Source organism: Aphis gossypii, chromosome X (genome assembly GCF_020184175.1).
Source record: "Aphis gossypii isolate Hap1 chromosome X, ASM2018417v2, whole genome shotgun sequence".
Lineage (NCBI taxonomy): Eukaryota > Metazoa > Arthropoda > Insecta > Hemiptera > Aphididae > Aphis > Aphis gossypii.
In genome coordinates, this window is record NC_065533.1 from 36,020,523 (window position 1) to 36,038,570 (window position 18,048).

General features: G+C 28.0%; 1 protein-coding gene across 4 annotated transcripts in view; it reads right to left on the reverse strand.

Moving 5' to 3' along the window:
* Nucleotides 1-1,608: 1,608 nt before the first annotated feature.
* LOC114128315 (cytosolic purine 5'-nucleotidase) overlaps nt 1,609-18,048 on the reverse strand; it is a 29,978-nt gene continuing 13,538 nt past the window's right edge. For 2 of the 4 annotated variants that reach the window (XM_027992798.2, XM_027992797.2), the window contains exons 2-12: nt 15,360-15,433; nt 14,966-15,083; nt 13,847-13,942; nt 13,090-13,236; nt 11,873-11,966; nt 10,611-10,793; nt 10,346-10,520; nt 10,038-10,260; nt 8,998-9,235; nt 2,720-2,878; nt 1,609-1,942 (exon numbers count right to left, since the gene is read on the reverse strand). In XM_027992798.2, coding sequence (XP_027848599.2) covers nt 1,766-1,942; nt 2,720-2,878; nt 8,998-9,235; nt 10,038-10,260; nt 10,346-10,520; nt 10,611-10,793; nt 11,873-11,966; nt 13,090-13,236; nt 13,847-13,942; nt 14,966-15,083; nt 15,360-15,433 — 1,684 coding nt within the window. In that variant the 3' untranslated portion in view covers nt 1,609-1,765. Of the gene's footprint in view, nt 1,943-2,719; nt 2,879-8,997; nt 9,236-10,037; nt 10,261-10,345; nt 10,521-10,610; nt 10,794-11,872; nt 11,967-13,089; nt 13,237-13,846; nt 13,943-14,965; nt 15,084-15,359; nt 15,434-16,057; nt 16,093-18,048 lie in introns of those variants that run through there. The other 2 variants (XM_050208090.1, XM_027992799.2) reach the window with 2 other exon arrangements.

Here is an 18,048-nt window from a genome sequence, read left to right on the forward strand (position 1 = left end):
TCGAATGACGGTCATTTCAAATCATTAATCATTTATTTATTTTTTCGATTTATTTAAAAGTTGAAAATCGAACCGTTCACGACATAATTAATACGTAGTTATAACTAGTTATAACTTAAAACTATTAGGTATTTAATATATTTTAACGTGTCTAATAATAACTGTAATGCCCGGTCCACATACATACTAAAATCGTAAACAAGAAATGTAACTTGTCTAGTCAGTAGTCTGTGATCTAAACTGGTTATTTTTTTTTTATAAAAAATGCTGTTTTTGTGCGGACCTTATAAATACTTAATATTAGTATATTTTAATAAAACATATAATAATTAATTGATAAGTATCATACGTTTTTTAGATTTTTAAAATGCGACGGTTTTATAAAAAATTTCTTAGAAACAAACATTACAGACGAATAATATTGATTTAATACAATAATTAAAATTATAATGACTACACGCATATCCTATCATATTTAAATAATTTAAATATTTTTTAATAAAAAATATATTCATAATATTAATTATAGTTGTAAATTGTTTTTAATGGTTTATATTAGAGCCATAGTGGACGGGTGAGTTAAAAAATGGCCTCTCCGCAAATATGACTCAGAAATAAATATTAAAAACAGCTGTTGCTACAGCTATATATAAATGTAAAAAAATGATTTAATAAAAAAATACAAATTTTACTGCACACCTATCGGGAGGGTTGTCAATTTAAAATGTTCGTCGAAAAAACACCCTATCGTCCTACTCAGAAAAATGAGGATAGCCTCTGATGATCAGCTAACACGCGTAATTGTACAAAGTAATATATTTTTATGTTCAAAAATTCACTTGAGGACGAAGGAGAGACGATACGTACACATAGTTCGCCGCTCGTACAATAACCACTTAATAATATAATATTTATATTTCTTTTGTATATATATATATATTATATACCTACGCCTATTTATATATGTATTACACGATTAAAACTATATGTATATATACAACATAATATTATAATATAAACAATTTTATTATTAACGATCTCGGCGGTCGTTATAAAAGTAGTAACGAAAATTTAATTGGATTTATTTTTCAGCCCACGACGTCATACCCGCGAAATCATCAGTTGCTCGCGGTGTTATGAAAACCCATAATCGATGAATTCCGGAAAATGTGCAGAATAATATGTACCGACCGGATAAAGACTTGTCCGACTTGTACGCGTTTATACATTAGGATAATAGGAATGATTGATACACCGACGTCGTCTGAAATACGATTTTACGACGACACTTTAATTTATTTTTCATCTGTATAAAAATACACAGGTAGATCTTGTGAATTGTGCGATACGCCGGTCCGGAATGGGTTACCAGAGATTGGTAGAGTCTTAACCAATATATACATTTCATAGCGACGATGGACTTGGACGACAGAGATTTGCGAAAAATCGTTTTCACACTAACGACGCGTTAATATCATATTATCATCACTATAGCTATTATATAAACGTTATTCGTATCGTGTAAAATATTATTTTATTATTATTGTACGAGAAAAGTGTGCGCGCGCGATAGTAAAAATAATAATAATAATAATAATAATAATGATATAATAGAAACATGATATTATTTTAATTTGTGTGTAAAGAAATCATAGTTTGTATGTTATATTATATATTATGTAATAGGTATTTATATGGGGCGGTGTGTGTTGTTGGAAACGCGATTGGGGAGAACAAAAAATTTACAAATAATATAATATATAATTTAAATGATATAATAGTTATTGTTATCGTTGTCTTGGTCGGTTATTTTTTGGTCTCGAGCACTTCTTCTTCGTCCGAACAGTCTTCGTCGTGTGTGTGCGTCACTGACGACGGCACTTGTGTGCTGAACGTGTTCGTGCCCTGCAGCATCTGAGTCTGTGATCGGGAAAACACGAATCTTCAATAAAAAATAATAATAATATAATCACATCGACGTGTGAAGAGGGTGGGTAGGGTGTGATGTGCCTACGCGAGGAGGAGAGGCCCCGTTCGATTCCGCCAAAATAAAAAAGTTTTCCGACAGCTTTTTTCCTATAACATTATAGTTTTGTGCGCTCGGTAAATTTCGATTTTAAAGGTACTCGTTCCGGCGAACTCTGCGGAGTACATAAGTCCACTAAAAAGGTCACAGTCATATACTACGTTAATTGCAGCCCGGATAATTTTAGTTATATTAGTTAAAAAAAAATGTGGAACGGTCAATAAAAAAAACGCGTAAATTGTATGCAAACATTATTCGTCTAGACTATGTGTGAAAATTATTATACATTCGTACACATTTTTACGAATTTTTAACTTTTAATAATATATATTTTTTTAGATAAACAGGCAAACAGCGAATCCATATTAATAATACCAGTACTGTATTAATATTAATATACAATTATATTGCCAGTTCCAAGTGTAAAAATGGAAAGAAAATATTGAATTTTCAAAAATATCCGTACGCGGAATTTACGTTTGAATAAAAAAGATTTAGGTCGCAATTTACCTAAAAAAATTAAAAATCGAACGCAATTACTGTGACTCGGCGAAATCGAAGGGTGTCAGGTGTTGGTTTTTTCGTTTAAGTTAATTCGGATACAAAAGCTTTGCCCTGTAGTTACGCTCATGATGGGAGAAGGTGGGAAAACTCAGTAAAATAAAAACTATTAATTAACGATTCCAAACTCGCCTCGTCCACAGCGTTTGGTGTGGTGTTGATTTTGCTAGCGTTTAGCACCGTTTCGCTGACAGTCTTCAACGTTGCCGCCGCCGCCGCTGCTGTTGACGCGTTATCTTCTTTGCTCAGTCTCTGTTCGTGTTCGTGCGCCACAGTGGACTCGTGCGGCATCTGAAAGCACGCCAGTAAAACATAAATTTAAGATGACGACATTAGCGAGCAAAAAATTGAATTCCCCTGTGGCCTATTCGTCGTATTTGCATTTAAAGGTATTATTGTAATATCCGTGTAGTGAAATTGTTTTTCGTGGATGTCCACGAAGTAACCGAATGGCGAAGAATACAACTTTTACACTACATAATGAACGATTACTTTCTTAAACTTCATGCAACGGGTATTCGTTTTGAATGTTTTTTGACACAATCAGTGCCTGAATTGGAAAAAAAATTGAAGGGAGATTCAAAAGCATAAAAAACAGTTGCGTACCAACTACCAAAATATTTAAACTTTTTATTGGTTATGGGATATAGGTATGTAATTAGAAGGGTTCTCCATGCTATCGCGTCCCACCATAATACAATCAATGAGCCCGAATAATAATAATGTATATATGGTATATATTTATTACATGTATTTATTTATAAGGATAGTTTTTCATTTTTATCACGACATGCACTATAATGTATATATCGTGTAAACCTAAATATATTACCTATTCCAGTGTACTAAAATAGTTTCAATATCTGCTATAATATATACTTAATTGTTTTTAAAAATATCTAATTATGTCTACACGTTATTATTATTATTTATTCAAATTTGGTGACGCACAATAAATAGGTAATATAATTATGGTAGGATACGCAATAGAACAATGTTTGGGTTTTGTGATTAAAAAAATGTCCTTTTTTATTATTAGAGTGATGTTTAAAAGAGGAATAAATTATCGTTAAATGTTAATTGTTAGACGTACCACTAAATGTATTGATTTGTCTGTATCGTCCAAGAATTAAAAAGTTAAAACTTTCTGTAGCCGATATTATAGTATGTATAATAACATTAAGCTATAAAGTTAAGAATTTATTACATATAAAAATGTTTGAAACATGCAATTAAAATTATTTAACATGTCCGATGGTCCGATATGACAATAAAATTGAATATGTAAAATAAAATACAGTTCTAATAATTGAATTCCACCATTTCATAAAATACATTTATTATACATATTCTACCCGGAACCATTAACCACAAAAACACGCAAATACAGTACAAGTCCTGAACCCGTTATACTAATAAGTAATTTTTATTTTATTGTTAATTTTTCGTTTTAAACATTTTAGAACATTATATATTTATGGGTACCTTGCAAATATATTTGAAGTAGTCAAACAATTAGTTGAAAATATTATCTAACTTTTAACTGTAATGACAATGACCTATTTGTTTATTTAAACTATAAAAAGCTAATAAAATAACAATAATGTTATCAACATTTTAATAAATATTAATAAAATAATATTTAATAATTATTAATAATATTTACAGCTTATTTATACCTATTTTATTGTTATTGGATAATAATGTTATCTTTTATTGAATGGATATAGTAGAGTTCTTTATTTAAATTATATGTATACATAAGTCTTTTGAGTTTCTTTTTCGATTTACTATTTAGGAATAGTGTCAATAATACGCTTTGTTACATTTAATACGTGTTTGTTAAATGTGCCAACTTAGTTATTCTTGATTTTATAATAGAGCGTTAAAATCCACGTCGTAATTATAATATTTGTCTATACCTACGTAATGCACAATATGCGAAACGAGAATATGACCGTGATTGAAATGGCTATCATGATAATTATTGATTATGTAATGTTTTAATGATATTATTATACGCTTAATTAGATGCAGCAGGCACTATTTTTACTGCTATGCACGTAGGCGCCTAAATCAAATACTTTAAAATTACCTACGCCGGAAGGCAGTCCTTTTTAAAATTCATAGTACAAGATCGAAGAATTTAGAGTAATGTATATTAGATCGGCTTAAAGAATATTACGCAGTATCTATAAATACGTAGACTGGCCGTATAATAACCACCTACGAGGATAAAATATTCTATTTAAAAGTTTATAATTAGTTGATTATTAATTATTTTGTTATTTATTTAACAGCACATGTTAAAATAAAATGGTAATAGGATGTAGCAATAATATGTGTGTATTATTACTATTTCCACTGGCCTTTTACCTTTAAATTATTATTTTCTTTGTTTTGGTTTTAAATAATAACGAACGAATAGCGATTATTTAATTTATGCATATTATAAAAGATAACCTATTCGATCGATAAACAATACACAACGCACTTTCAAAAATCGCATAGTACAAAACGATTTTATTTTTCGTAATCAAAAAATGTTAACATTACTAAACCACATGTATTCGTACCTTTATTATAATTTATAATTATTAAAATCAATTGCAATTATTATTATATAAACGTTCGTTATTAATTTCTCGCCAGCAATTGAACGTTTTTGCGGCGAATTAATACACGACTCGCATTGCAATAAGCTACAATGAAATATTTAATCGAATATTATTTGTCACACAATTATAATTTTTTAATAATTTATTCTTGTCTAAGTGCATTATACATGCAGTGATATAAATTAATTCGTGTAGGTATACCTACAACGAGAGAGAATGGCGTAGACTTAACACTTACTAACTAATAACTCATACACCGAGATGGTTGCTAAAGGTGACAATATTGCTATATGATAATATAGACAATTATTGATAAATATTATATGAAATACATAAATGCAATGAAATTTATTAAGATTGCACTGTCAAAAATGAAACAGACGAAAATTGCAGATAAAGAATCTAGATTTACAAATAACTGAATGTGAAAATATCTGAAGAAACTTTTTTTTCAAAAGTCAAAGTCAAACTTTAAATTTCAAACGTAGATAGAGATACTGAATTTAATGTAAAAAAATTGTTTACAATACAATTCATACATGTATCACTAAGGCTGTGCATATTAGTAACAAAGTGAATTGGATAACATATTGAAAAACGTAGCTTTCTTTAAAAAAAAAATTAAATTATATGTAACAAAAAATAAAAATTCAACTTTAAAATTACATTTTAAACTGCTTTTTTAAAGGTATTATAATATTGCACAACCACTCCTCCCCCGTGCACATAAAATTATATTTTATAATGTTTTATAATACAAGATAAATTGATAGTTAATCTATAATTATTATAAACAAATTTAAAGAATAAAAATAAATGTTCATATTGCCAGATATTTTATAAGCCCCATAACATATAGTACATTTATTTCAGTCATATTGTCAGTTACTTTCATCATTAGATAGTAGAAGGCAATATTTTGTTGGCGTTATATAATTATATACATATCGAATCCATATTAATGACCATATAATAAAATTAAGTAAGTATTTAGTATTTACATACTTATTATATAGTAATTATATATTTATAATTTTTAAGATACTATAATATGAAATGCCTATCGGAGTAATTAAGTATTCGAATAGAAATAACGAAACCGAACTAGCACTTACATGTATTATAATTGTGGTGAATTAGAATAGAGATAAATAGATTTTTAATTTTACATTTACACTGATAACTACTGCAGATGTTCAGTGACAATTTGAACATATTTGATTTAGGCTCACAAAAAACAATATTTAAAAATAAAATGATGATAACAGAAAAATAACTGTAATTCGATATTTTAGTGGGATAGCGTTTAAAGTTCGTTTTGTAAAGGGCATTTATTTTTCCGGATTTGAAATCATATTTTGTTATTATAAAAAGTATAAAATTTTCATAGAAATAGTGTACTGCAACTTTTAGGAGGTACCTATAATAGAAATTATAAAATGTATGTGCCATAATATAATATAATATTTATATTAATTGTAGACTATTTATGCATCACGAATTGTCGAACTCATCCATACCAATCTTCGGCAAGTTAATAAAAGCTAGTAATATTATAGTGATTATTAAAATACTTCATTAGTTTTCGGCAAAAATGAGTTCAGACCGACGAGTATATTATTAATAGAAAAATAAATATAAATTGTAAAATTCTGTATGTATACAGAATATACAGTAAAACCTCGATAACTCGAACCTAATCGATGGGGGAAATTTGAGTTATTGAATCGACTTACAGGAAATATATGACATATATATTGTAAGGTAGGGGCCAAGGCATTTCTTCGAGTTATAGAGGTTCCACTGTATAGTTTAATATCCTAGAAAATACATCCTGACAGATGCTAAAAATCGTTTTTCATCGTATACAATGGTTTTTAAATTTATAGCGTCTTTTACGGTGTCCTACTCAATATCCAGGTATACTCGACACTGAATGCCACAATCAAGACAAATGATAAAACAACAGCAGAACGGCTTCGCCTGTCGCTTTTTTAAACGTGTATTTATAATTTATGGCATAATAAAAAACACAAGTCGAATCAATTACGAAATCAAAATCTATTATTAGTTGATGATTTAAAACTTTAAATGCCAGTTTTAATATCAGATGACTGTAACAAATTGCAATATTATTTTAATAAATTAAAATAATGAGTAACGTTTAAAAATAATAAACATAACTTGATTTCACATTATCAACATCTATCAAGTATATATAATAAACATTTTAATATTACATACGATTTAGGCAATATTTTATGTAGCGATATATTTTTTTACTGGACTTATGAATGTTATTAAATTTTTTATCGTTACACGTGTATTTGGGTTTTTGAACCATTATCTGTGAGTTTCAAGACCCTATATGACTACGTGCTTTTTACTTTTTCCCTCGTTCGGTCTATTTGTGGAATATAGATCAAATAGATCAATAATTTGGAGTAAATGCCAAGTTAATTTTAATCAAAAATTGAAAGATTTCTGTGATTATTCTAGTTTATAAAACAAATACAGTTAAATTATCATTAAAATCATTATCTATAAAGTTTAATACTGAAATTTACAAATTTAAAGGTATTATAATGATATTGGCTATATAATCTTCTCAACTCTAAAATAGATTGTCTTGATATATACTATCCACGCTGCAATCTTTAAACGTTCTAAATATCATATTAAGATCCACTTCTACATTTTATGTTTCTATGTGCAAAATAAATTATTGTTTTTTTTTGGGCACCCGTTAACTATATATCAACATTAAGAAACAATCTTAAAATTTTGATTTATTTTTTATAATCTTCATGATTTGAAATGTTGTTTAAAAAACTATTATAATTTGAAGCTCTAAATTTGTACTTAATGGTTTTTTTTATCTTGTACTTGTACCTCTTTATATTTGCACAACTTCTATATAAATCTGTTACTGTATTTTACTATTTACTTGTATTGAAAATGTATATCTTTATGAATATAATGAACTTAGATTTGTACTCTATGTCCACAGGGCGTTTATTATTCATAAATAAAAATTTAAAAAGTACTATTCATGACCATTCAGTCTGAATCATATTAATTAAATTGTTCTCTACTCATTAATCCTATTAACTCTATGGAATTTTATAAATTTCTTCTATAGTTATGATAGTACCAACTAACTGTATGTCTTACTGTATTAGTTATTGTCTAGATAATTTTGTATGATAGCTATGAATACATTTTATACATCCATATTTAAATTTAATCAATAAAGATATACTAAAATCTTAATTGGACACTACTAATAAATCCATACATATTTTAACTATAATAATATGTTAATAATTGCAGTTCAACGGATGAAATAATTAGTGTTTATTAATTAAATTCTCTCAATAGATTGATATAATAAGTCTGCAGATAATATTACTTAATTTCAAGACGATGGGTTTGTATTTACTCGTGTAATCGTCAATGTTTGTCATACACGGAAAAAAATAATTATTATTTGTCTATATTTTTAATACGTTTTAGTTGATAGGTACAACCAAAACGTTCGTAATGATTTTTAAGATATCGATTACAAGGTTTATACCCGAATGATCTCAATAGTTATTCGGATTTCAAGTGTTTAGTATAAATACAATAAATAATAACGGACTACGTGCGATTATCAAAGAATATTTATCGATAAAATTCAAGTAGGTATACTTAAATATTGCATGCATACATACGACGAGATTCCAAATAGAAACATATACTATTAAACATATTAACATGGTCGTATTAAAATAAAACGATTTCACTTACCAGCATAGCCGGTGCTCGGAACATATAGGAAAATGGATAGTATATTAGATTTAAAAACGTCGCCGCGTACAAGTCTGCATATCGCGTGACCTGCGACGAGAAGAAGGTTTGTCTGGACCCTGATCGGAAGAGACTACCCATCATTCCGTAAGACAAATCCATTTTGTGGGTGACGTCGCGCATCGCCATTCTCAGTTTTGAAATGTCGGGCTTTTCGTTAGTACTGCTGTCTAAATTCCTATAAACGAAAATAAAAAATAAATAAAAAAATCACACGTCAAAACGCACTGAAATACTATATTATACCATTGTTTATTATAATATAAAATATATTGATATAATGTAAGACAAGAGAATTTATGTCACCGCACGACATTATACCTAAACTGGACACTCTATTTTTTTTTTTTTAATATCATAGCAAAACCTGATACAGCCTATGCGGAAATAATTTTAAAAACAAGTGAAAAAAAAAATTGAATTTTTAAAACGAATAGCATATGATTTTATACGATTTCAAAATTATAATATTTTTCAAATATTTCAAATTTAATACCATTTACATATCAACGATTGGCATTCATAGCAATCGTTTTTCTTCACTATAAATTTTTTTGAAAGATCGATTCATCGTGGTACGGAGATCAATAATTGTTCGCGATCCCAAGTCGCAACAGCCATTTGCTTATCAATCAGACAACCGTTTATAGCTCGATGACTTCTTCACGTCGTATATTGTATATTTTTTAGTTGTATAACTATTTTAACACTTTTATAGGTATTTATTTTTAGATAAAATAATTTACGATATTAGTTTTAGCGTTTAGATTCTTAAATCACTTATAATTAACCAACCAAATGTTTATGAATTGTTTGGAGAAAAAAAACTATATAAACCCGATACACGATTAGTTCACGATAAATGAATCACGGCCGTTATACAATTTAAAATACTAAAATGAGACATATTTATCGATATTTTAAAATCATAAATACAATATTATAGGTACAACGCATGATTTATACATCGGTGCACTTACTTGTACATGTTTCCTAGAGCTATATCGAAATTTTGCAATTCTGCAAACAGCTGACACTTATCCGTCCAAACGTGCAGCTCTTGGACCAACTCGGGAACGACTAAAAATGTTCTCCAACCACGAATCTTTTTTGACTTAAGAATGTCACCAAATATATGATCTCCCACATACAGGACGTCTTTTCCCTTGGCGCCGATGAGTTTGGTGAAAATATCACAAGAGCCTTTTCGTCAAATGATACACAATACGCACAATATAATTAATTATACTATCTATCAATTATAATATTATGTGTCAATAGAATTTACCTCCGGAATATACTTGGCCCTTTAGCAAAGGCCCGATATGTGTGCCCATTTTCAAAGCTCCGGTTTTGGTGTCCACTTGTCGCAGGATCGTGCCTTCGCTGAAAAATAACGGTTTTTTGGCGTCCACCACCACTATGTCGAAGTACGTTTGCCAATCTCTGTGTGGCTCGCTGGGCTAAATCCGAAACAACAGTTTTGTCGTAATTAATATTGTCTTAAATTTAGTTTTACATCGTCGACATGTGACGATGGTTTCCGGACTTACCGAGGCACCGTGAGGATAATCGAACAAATAAGTCATGATCATGTTGGTGAACCAGTAATCGCTATTGGTCAACAAAAACACCTTTGCACCACTTTGCCGGATCCTCGCCAAGAACATAGGCAGTCTCGCGTCTTTGTTAACGTAATCGGATAAGCTTTGAATAGTTCTTTCTTTCAAATCACCCTATACGGCAAATAATCAATATAGAATCAATAAACACTTTTGAATCTAATTTAGTGGGTATAGCACAAACTATTTTAAAATGGACCCTATAACCATTAGGTTACGTATTAACGTAGTGGGTATAGATATGTAGGTAATTCGAACTAAAATTTAATGCAAATTAATGAGTTCTTTATACTGAACATAAATAATAATAATGTCGTTTCTGCAACCATAATACTCATAAAAGTTAATAGTCTAGTACGAAAATTTGACGTGGCTGTTTCGGTTTGAAGCAGCCAATTGGTCCACAAAATATAAAATTTACATTTTCATAAATAATAGCAGAGTATTTTTAAAAAATGTTATTGTATCATAAATCATCATATTATAATTTATAATCACTGAGAAGCTAAAAATAATCTACTTGGAAAATTAAATAAGTACAAGTATGTATAGATAAAATAATTTTGAAAATTTTCCAAAACTAAAACTAACAACAAACAATAACTATAAAAAAAATATATTAAATCAATTTTTTTTATATATTTTTTATTATTTTTGATTAATACATACAACCTAAAATTATAATTATTCATTTTTGTATAAAATTTAAATAAATTATTTCTATTTTTTTAGGGACATTTTTGAGACGAAATATCCAAACAATCAAATAGTTGGATTCAATTGTCTATTCGCATTAATTTATCACATAGACATATTATTTATACCTGTGAACCTGCACAAAATAACAATAATGGACGATCAAAATTATTATACTTGAATGCTGATTTTTTTTCATTGTTTATCTCTAATTAAATCCCAAATAACTTATTAAAAAAAAAAGAAATTAAAAAAGGTTTTGGGCTTTAAAATTGTTTTTCAAATCATACAGACACTCTTAAAAACTAGTTACCTACCTCTGTCTTATACTATATAATAAACCTAATACACGTTTTGGAAAGACGGGCTAACGTTATCATTTAACCTATAAACAGTAGTATATTTTTTTAAACATTAACTTGGTAAAATGAGAGCCTGGTACTTGGGGTTGAGTGTAATACTACAATATTATTATTATTATTATAAGTATGCGTTACATGTATATGCATCCAATCAACGGCGTTCCTCACATCTTGAAATATAGAGTTGAACGACATTAGTAAATCACCACTGCGCACTCCAGTTTTTTCCCTGTATAGCACAAACAGAATGATGTTAAAAATAAATATCACGAATCTCGATGATTATAATAATATAAACATTATGATTTTGCGTAACACATATTTTATAGATACGTTATACGGCCCAAATTAGGGAGGTTACGTAGGTATGTGTTTTACATATTGACATATCATAAACAATGGCGCCAAATACGAATTTCGAATATAATAAATAACTCAGAATCCAATTGGATGTTTAATGGGATCATGTTCAATTTAAACAAATTAACATAATTTAAACTGCATTATTTGCGCAATATATTATGTATAGTTTTCTTTATTTTTCATTTGTATAAAATATAACAAGGTGATTCTAGTAGAAATTATTCTTTTTACATAACTTTAAAACATTTAAAACATTAAAACCAAGACTATATATTGTGAAAAAAATAAAATACTTATTATTTTAAATTCTAGGCGGGGCGATGAATATATTGGTTTTACAATGAAGTGTTTTTTCTAATATTATTATATGAAATAATAAAAATGTTTCAATATTTAACATTGGAAGTAGTTTTTAGTAAAATTTAACAAATTCGATCTAGTTGGTAGTAAAAGAAAAGAAATATTGTCAAGTCTGACAATTTAATGCATGATTTTTTCTGAAATTAATACAAATAAATTCAAGAAACATACATTTTTTGTGAGCATTTGAATTACCTAAGTACTTATGTTAACAATTTTGGATATTCAACACTGAATAACGATTTTAAAAACTTAAAACACTTACCAACTATTACTTAAATTTTTTTATTCTATACACAATGACGTTTTCAAAGTAATTAGTCTAGTGTTTTTTTCTAAAAATTTTGACAAAAATGACTTGGTAAAAAAGCTTTAAAATATAATATTTTAGTTACATATTCCATATATCTAATATAATATTTATATACGTAATTAAATAATTTAATTGATCTATAGATTATAAGTTTTAAATTCAGTAATTCAATAGAACCCAACTTTCATATCGATATAGTTTTTTGTAAAACATTGAATACTCTTGTATTTTTTAAGAGAGTAACTAAATAATAAAACGAGCATAGTCCATTTGTTATTAAAATAAATTAGTAAGTAGTATTGGTAGTATAACAAACCTCGAGTAATTTGGCGAAGTGGTGAAATAGTTGATCAGACAGGCCAACAAATATGTTTCGGGCAAGTTGAACAACGTGTTGAGCACGTAGACGCGGGACTCATCAAGTACCAGGAATTTGTTAGGATACAACTCATACACCTGAGAACTGATAGTAAAAAAACACACGTATTAAAATAAAATACAATGACATAAGTATTACAGTAGAAGCCTACACAAATATTCGTACCATATGATTCTTTTCACAGTAAATACTAATTTATTATTTAAAATAGCATTAAAATCTTTGAAAATATTTCTTTATATAATTTGAAGTCATAACAAAACATTTTCAATAAAAATCATTAATTTTTTTTTTTTTTTAATGATATAATTTAATTCGTATTGTGAAATAGAATATTTTACAGAAAATTCTTATGTATAACAATTACATTTTGAACTATTAGTTAGTTATAAGAATATTGTGTCCGCACATGAAATAACTAGTAGACCACTGATTATGCGGAGTATCCCTGTGCCACTTTACTACTTATCAAAACTTAATGTATTTGTTGATTTTTTTACATCAGAATCATAAAAAAATTGTTACATTAAAAAATAGAAAAAAATCATTTTTTATTTTCAAACACGTTGTTTATTAATTACTCGTACTTTAGATTGCGTTACACAAATTATTCTCATAAACGATACTAATTTTCAAAAAACTCAAAATAATGAATGTTAACTGTTAAAATAATCAATCTGTTAGTAATACTCACTGTTTTAAAAATTCGAAACCTTGTACGCAGACAAGTATGTTACCATAGGAATCCACTTTGAGCAAAGTGCCGTACAATGAATCGAACCACAAGCCCCTGGAAATAGTAATTAATTTTCATATGTTGCAAAATGAATTGGTAAATATAATAAATATATATTAACACTTTTAATATACTTCTGCCTGTAGATTACACTTTAAAAATAACTTAACAATTGGAATATACGAATAGTTAATCAAAATTAATAGTTTTTTTTATTTAAAATAGGAACTTTTACATCACAAATCGATATAACATCGATTTATATCAATGACCAATGAACAATTTTTAAGCAACGCGGAAAAAAGAATTTATATAATACACCTACATACATTTTTAAATATGATAGGTGTTATATAAACAAGATGAGAAATATAATATATTTATATTTATATCATCACATTAATTAATTTTGTATTAAACGTTTAAAATTGTGAACAAAATTTTAGAACTCCTAATATTGGCGGATTTTGTTTAAATGTTACCATTTTGACATCTACTAGAAATTACTTTGAATTATAATTGTATTATTATAATTGTGCCTGTGTATAGTTAAAAATGTTTTATCGATAACTAATTAAGAATTTATTGTACCTCCATAAAATAAATTATTTAAATCGTAAAACAATGTTCATTAGTTAATTTTACTATCATATTATATTATATTTCACTTGATACAGCATTAAGTCGATTAAATCAGTGTATACTGCAATATAAAGATATTATTCAAATACTTATTATACCTACCAACAAAAATGATTTAAAACACAAACAACTTAAATATAAAACCAAATACGTTGTATATATCATATATGAACTTATTATGCAAGCCTAAGTTCAAAACTTTTCTTCGCGTAAATAAACGTAATGATTTCGAAAACAAACTGTTCTCAAAAACATATTCTTAAAAATTCTAAATTATTTTTAAAATATATTATTTAAACTTGAAACAAACCGCATCGACCACATTACCTACTTATTAATATTACTATTTACTATTTTACTAGTATACTAATATCATAAGTACAGACATAATAGATAATCAAATAGGTTGGTTATTTATTTAAGGAGGTTACTTACCTCACCGGGAACGTGGGATCGTACTCGAACTGCAAAATCTGAGAAGGATATCCGAGCGATACGAGCCTTTCGACAGCCAAAGCAAAGCCCAGTCTCTCGTAGGCCGGTGACTTGTACTCTGTCAACACAACGACGAGACGGTAATATTATGATAACTTATTATAACGCCGTACGAGTGATATATAAGTATATTTAATAAAAACGATATAGCCCTCCACATCCCGTTATAGGCCCTCGTCAATATGGACGTTTTTTGGTATGTGAAGCCGCCAAAATCGACAAAGCATATTGTAATAATTAATAATGTACAGGTACACCATAATAATTATTATATAGTTTATTATATATTATTATGTATAATACAGGCAATAATTGCCGTGTTACGATCGCGTACCGGCCAACGTATAGTCCATGTCGAATCCATAGAATTTGATGTTCTCCAGGTGCAGACTTCTGTTGACGAAAATTCTGGAATGAAAACGGTTAATTGTTTGCATTAATGCGGACGGTCTAGAAAACGGCCGGCGGCTGCAGTTCATCAATAGCAAACGCCGTTCCGTGCGGAGAGTGTGTTAAATAATCATTAATTAAACGATCACTTGATTCGGGAGCTCGCCTAGATATTGTATCGTATAATAGCGAATACTTAATATTAATAATATAACGTAATACCTGTGCAGGCGAACATGCGCGCCAAGCTGAAGAGTATATTCGTTACGGAGTTACTCGTTAATACGTTATAATAATATTATTATAATGTGGGACACATGCGCACAGATGGGTAAATCAATATTATAGTGTAACGGTATTACAATTGACGATTTTTTTAATCTCGCGCTGCGTTTACCGAGCAACGATTTTGGTATTTTCATCATAGTTTTCGAAATATAAAAGTAATATATTAGATACAGTTCATGCATACTATATTATACCTACCTAGTTGAATAAAATATAATTACATGGTAGGTATTATTTAACTAATAGCGTAATTATATCACTATATTTGTACACGATAACACGATAATTTAAGTACAGTACAATGTATATTATATCATATTCATATATTATATGTGGTGGTAAGGGGGTCATCACTTGCACTTGGGTATTAGCATCGTTTCGCAGTCCCGTTGGTTGTATACTTATTATTTGTTGTATTTTTAACAAAAACTGTGATTGTATAATAACTATCTCCCGAGAGGAAAAAAACTGACGATTGTTTGATCTAATAATGACTAAATAATGTTGTTTATTTATTTTAATCTAAATAGCCAATTTAATAGTTTTTTAGTGTTTCCATTTCTTGATTATATTTTTAACATAATATTTTATAATTATTTATTACTCAGTCTTAAATATTTATAACTATAAACATTAAATATGTTCATTGAACATACATATTAAAAAATATAATATATCATTTAGATGTACGTGTGAGTAGACCTGCCACTAAATTTTTAGTAAAATTTTATCTCAATTTGCGCCTCCGCGTAAAATTTACTCAACGCTTTTTTACACCACTGATTGTAATATTAATATAATAGCTTAATAGTATTTTAACACTCTAAACTATCAATACTAAAAATCGAATTGGAATAATTTCGCTTATTCTCGTAATAACAATATCGTTAAGTGAATAAGTTAGGGCTATTACAGTATTACATATAGGTATTCATATAAGACGTGTTATGCATAATATATTATGTTGTCGTTATCATTTCGTTTTACAATAACGCTATTAAAAATCAATAATAGTATTAGTAATGTACCAATTTATACACATAAAATATTAATTAAGAGGTTCCTAAGGTTCCGTAATAACATTATATAATCTCAGACTTTACAGTAGGCAATAACTAATAACACTAATCACATATTATCACGTTTGTACGTGAAGACGCTGGAATAATCAATGTTGCAGTAGGTATAGCATACGCGATATAGGGACATGCGATAATTTTCTTAAACTAGACGTGAAAACTCCCCAGAAACTATAACGTTTTAGCTTTTATTTGCGTTGACGTGTTTAGTGATGGCACTAAAGTAGTTTATATTATAGCGTTTTCTGACCTATAACTGAAAACACGCCACCTCAAAATATACATAGTTTTCTTGTATAATATTATAATAAAATGCAAAACGTAAAGTATCTACAACAATAATTTACCGCAAACACGTTTTGGAAGAAATAAAAATATCGAACAAATAATAATCATATAGGTAGTTATAATGAACAGGAATAAACGTCAACTAATAATAAAATATAATAAAATAATATGTTTCTTTGATAATAATATACATACAAGTTCTTGGAATGTAGGTATTGAGTTTTAATACTCTACACAAACGTTGTTTTTAACAGGACTTAAACACATTTTTATGTTTCATGTATAGATATTTGTTGTTGTTTATTTTTTTAATAAAGTGCATAATTGTTTATTTATAAATTAGAAATGTAGAAACATTTTAAATGCTTTAAGTGATTATATAATCTCAACTTTACTTCAAAATCATCAAAACTAGTTTATTTTAATTTATTTAAATAAGAATTTAGATAACGATGACATTTATTCATTTCACGATGAAATCTTTATTATAGGTAGGAGGTCTTATGTGCAACAATTTTTAGTCAAAAAGCACTCGTATACTATTATGACTACTATTAGTTTGACCTATTCTATATTTATGTCGGATATAACTAAATTAAATTGAGTTTGAAATTATTTTAAGTTTTGACGTAAATACGTGGTGCTAAGAACAATAATTGTACATTCGCCCATCAGGACCGTCTATTTCAAATGTGACATTAATAATAGTCACACTTCCAATAAGGTCATCGCCGCCTGAATAATTTTACTCGTATATTATTGCCAAGGCAATGTGTAAAAGTATTTTCAATACAACAAAATAATTTTTTGAAAACTCGGTTTATTCTATTTTTTTTAAATACCTTCTCTTGACATGAAGTACGACGGCCTTAGTGCCTCAGTCACGTGATAATATACGTAATACCTATTAATACATATTATTTTATATATATAGTATATACGTACATTATATACAGAAAATGTCATAGCTTTTAATTA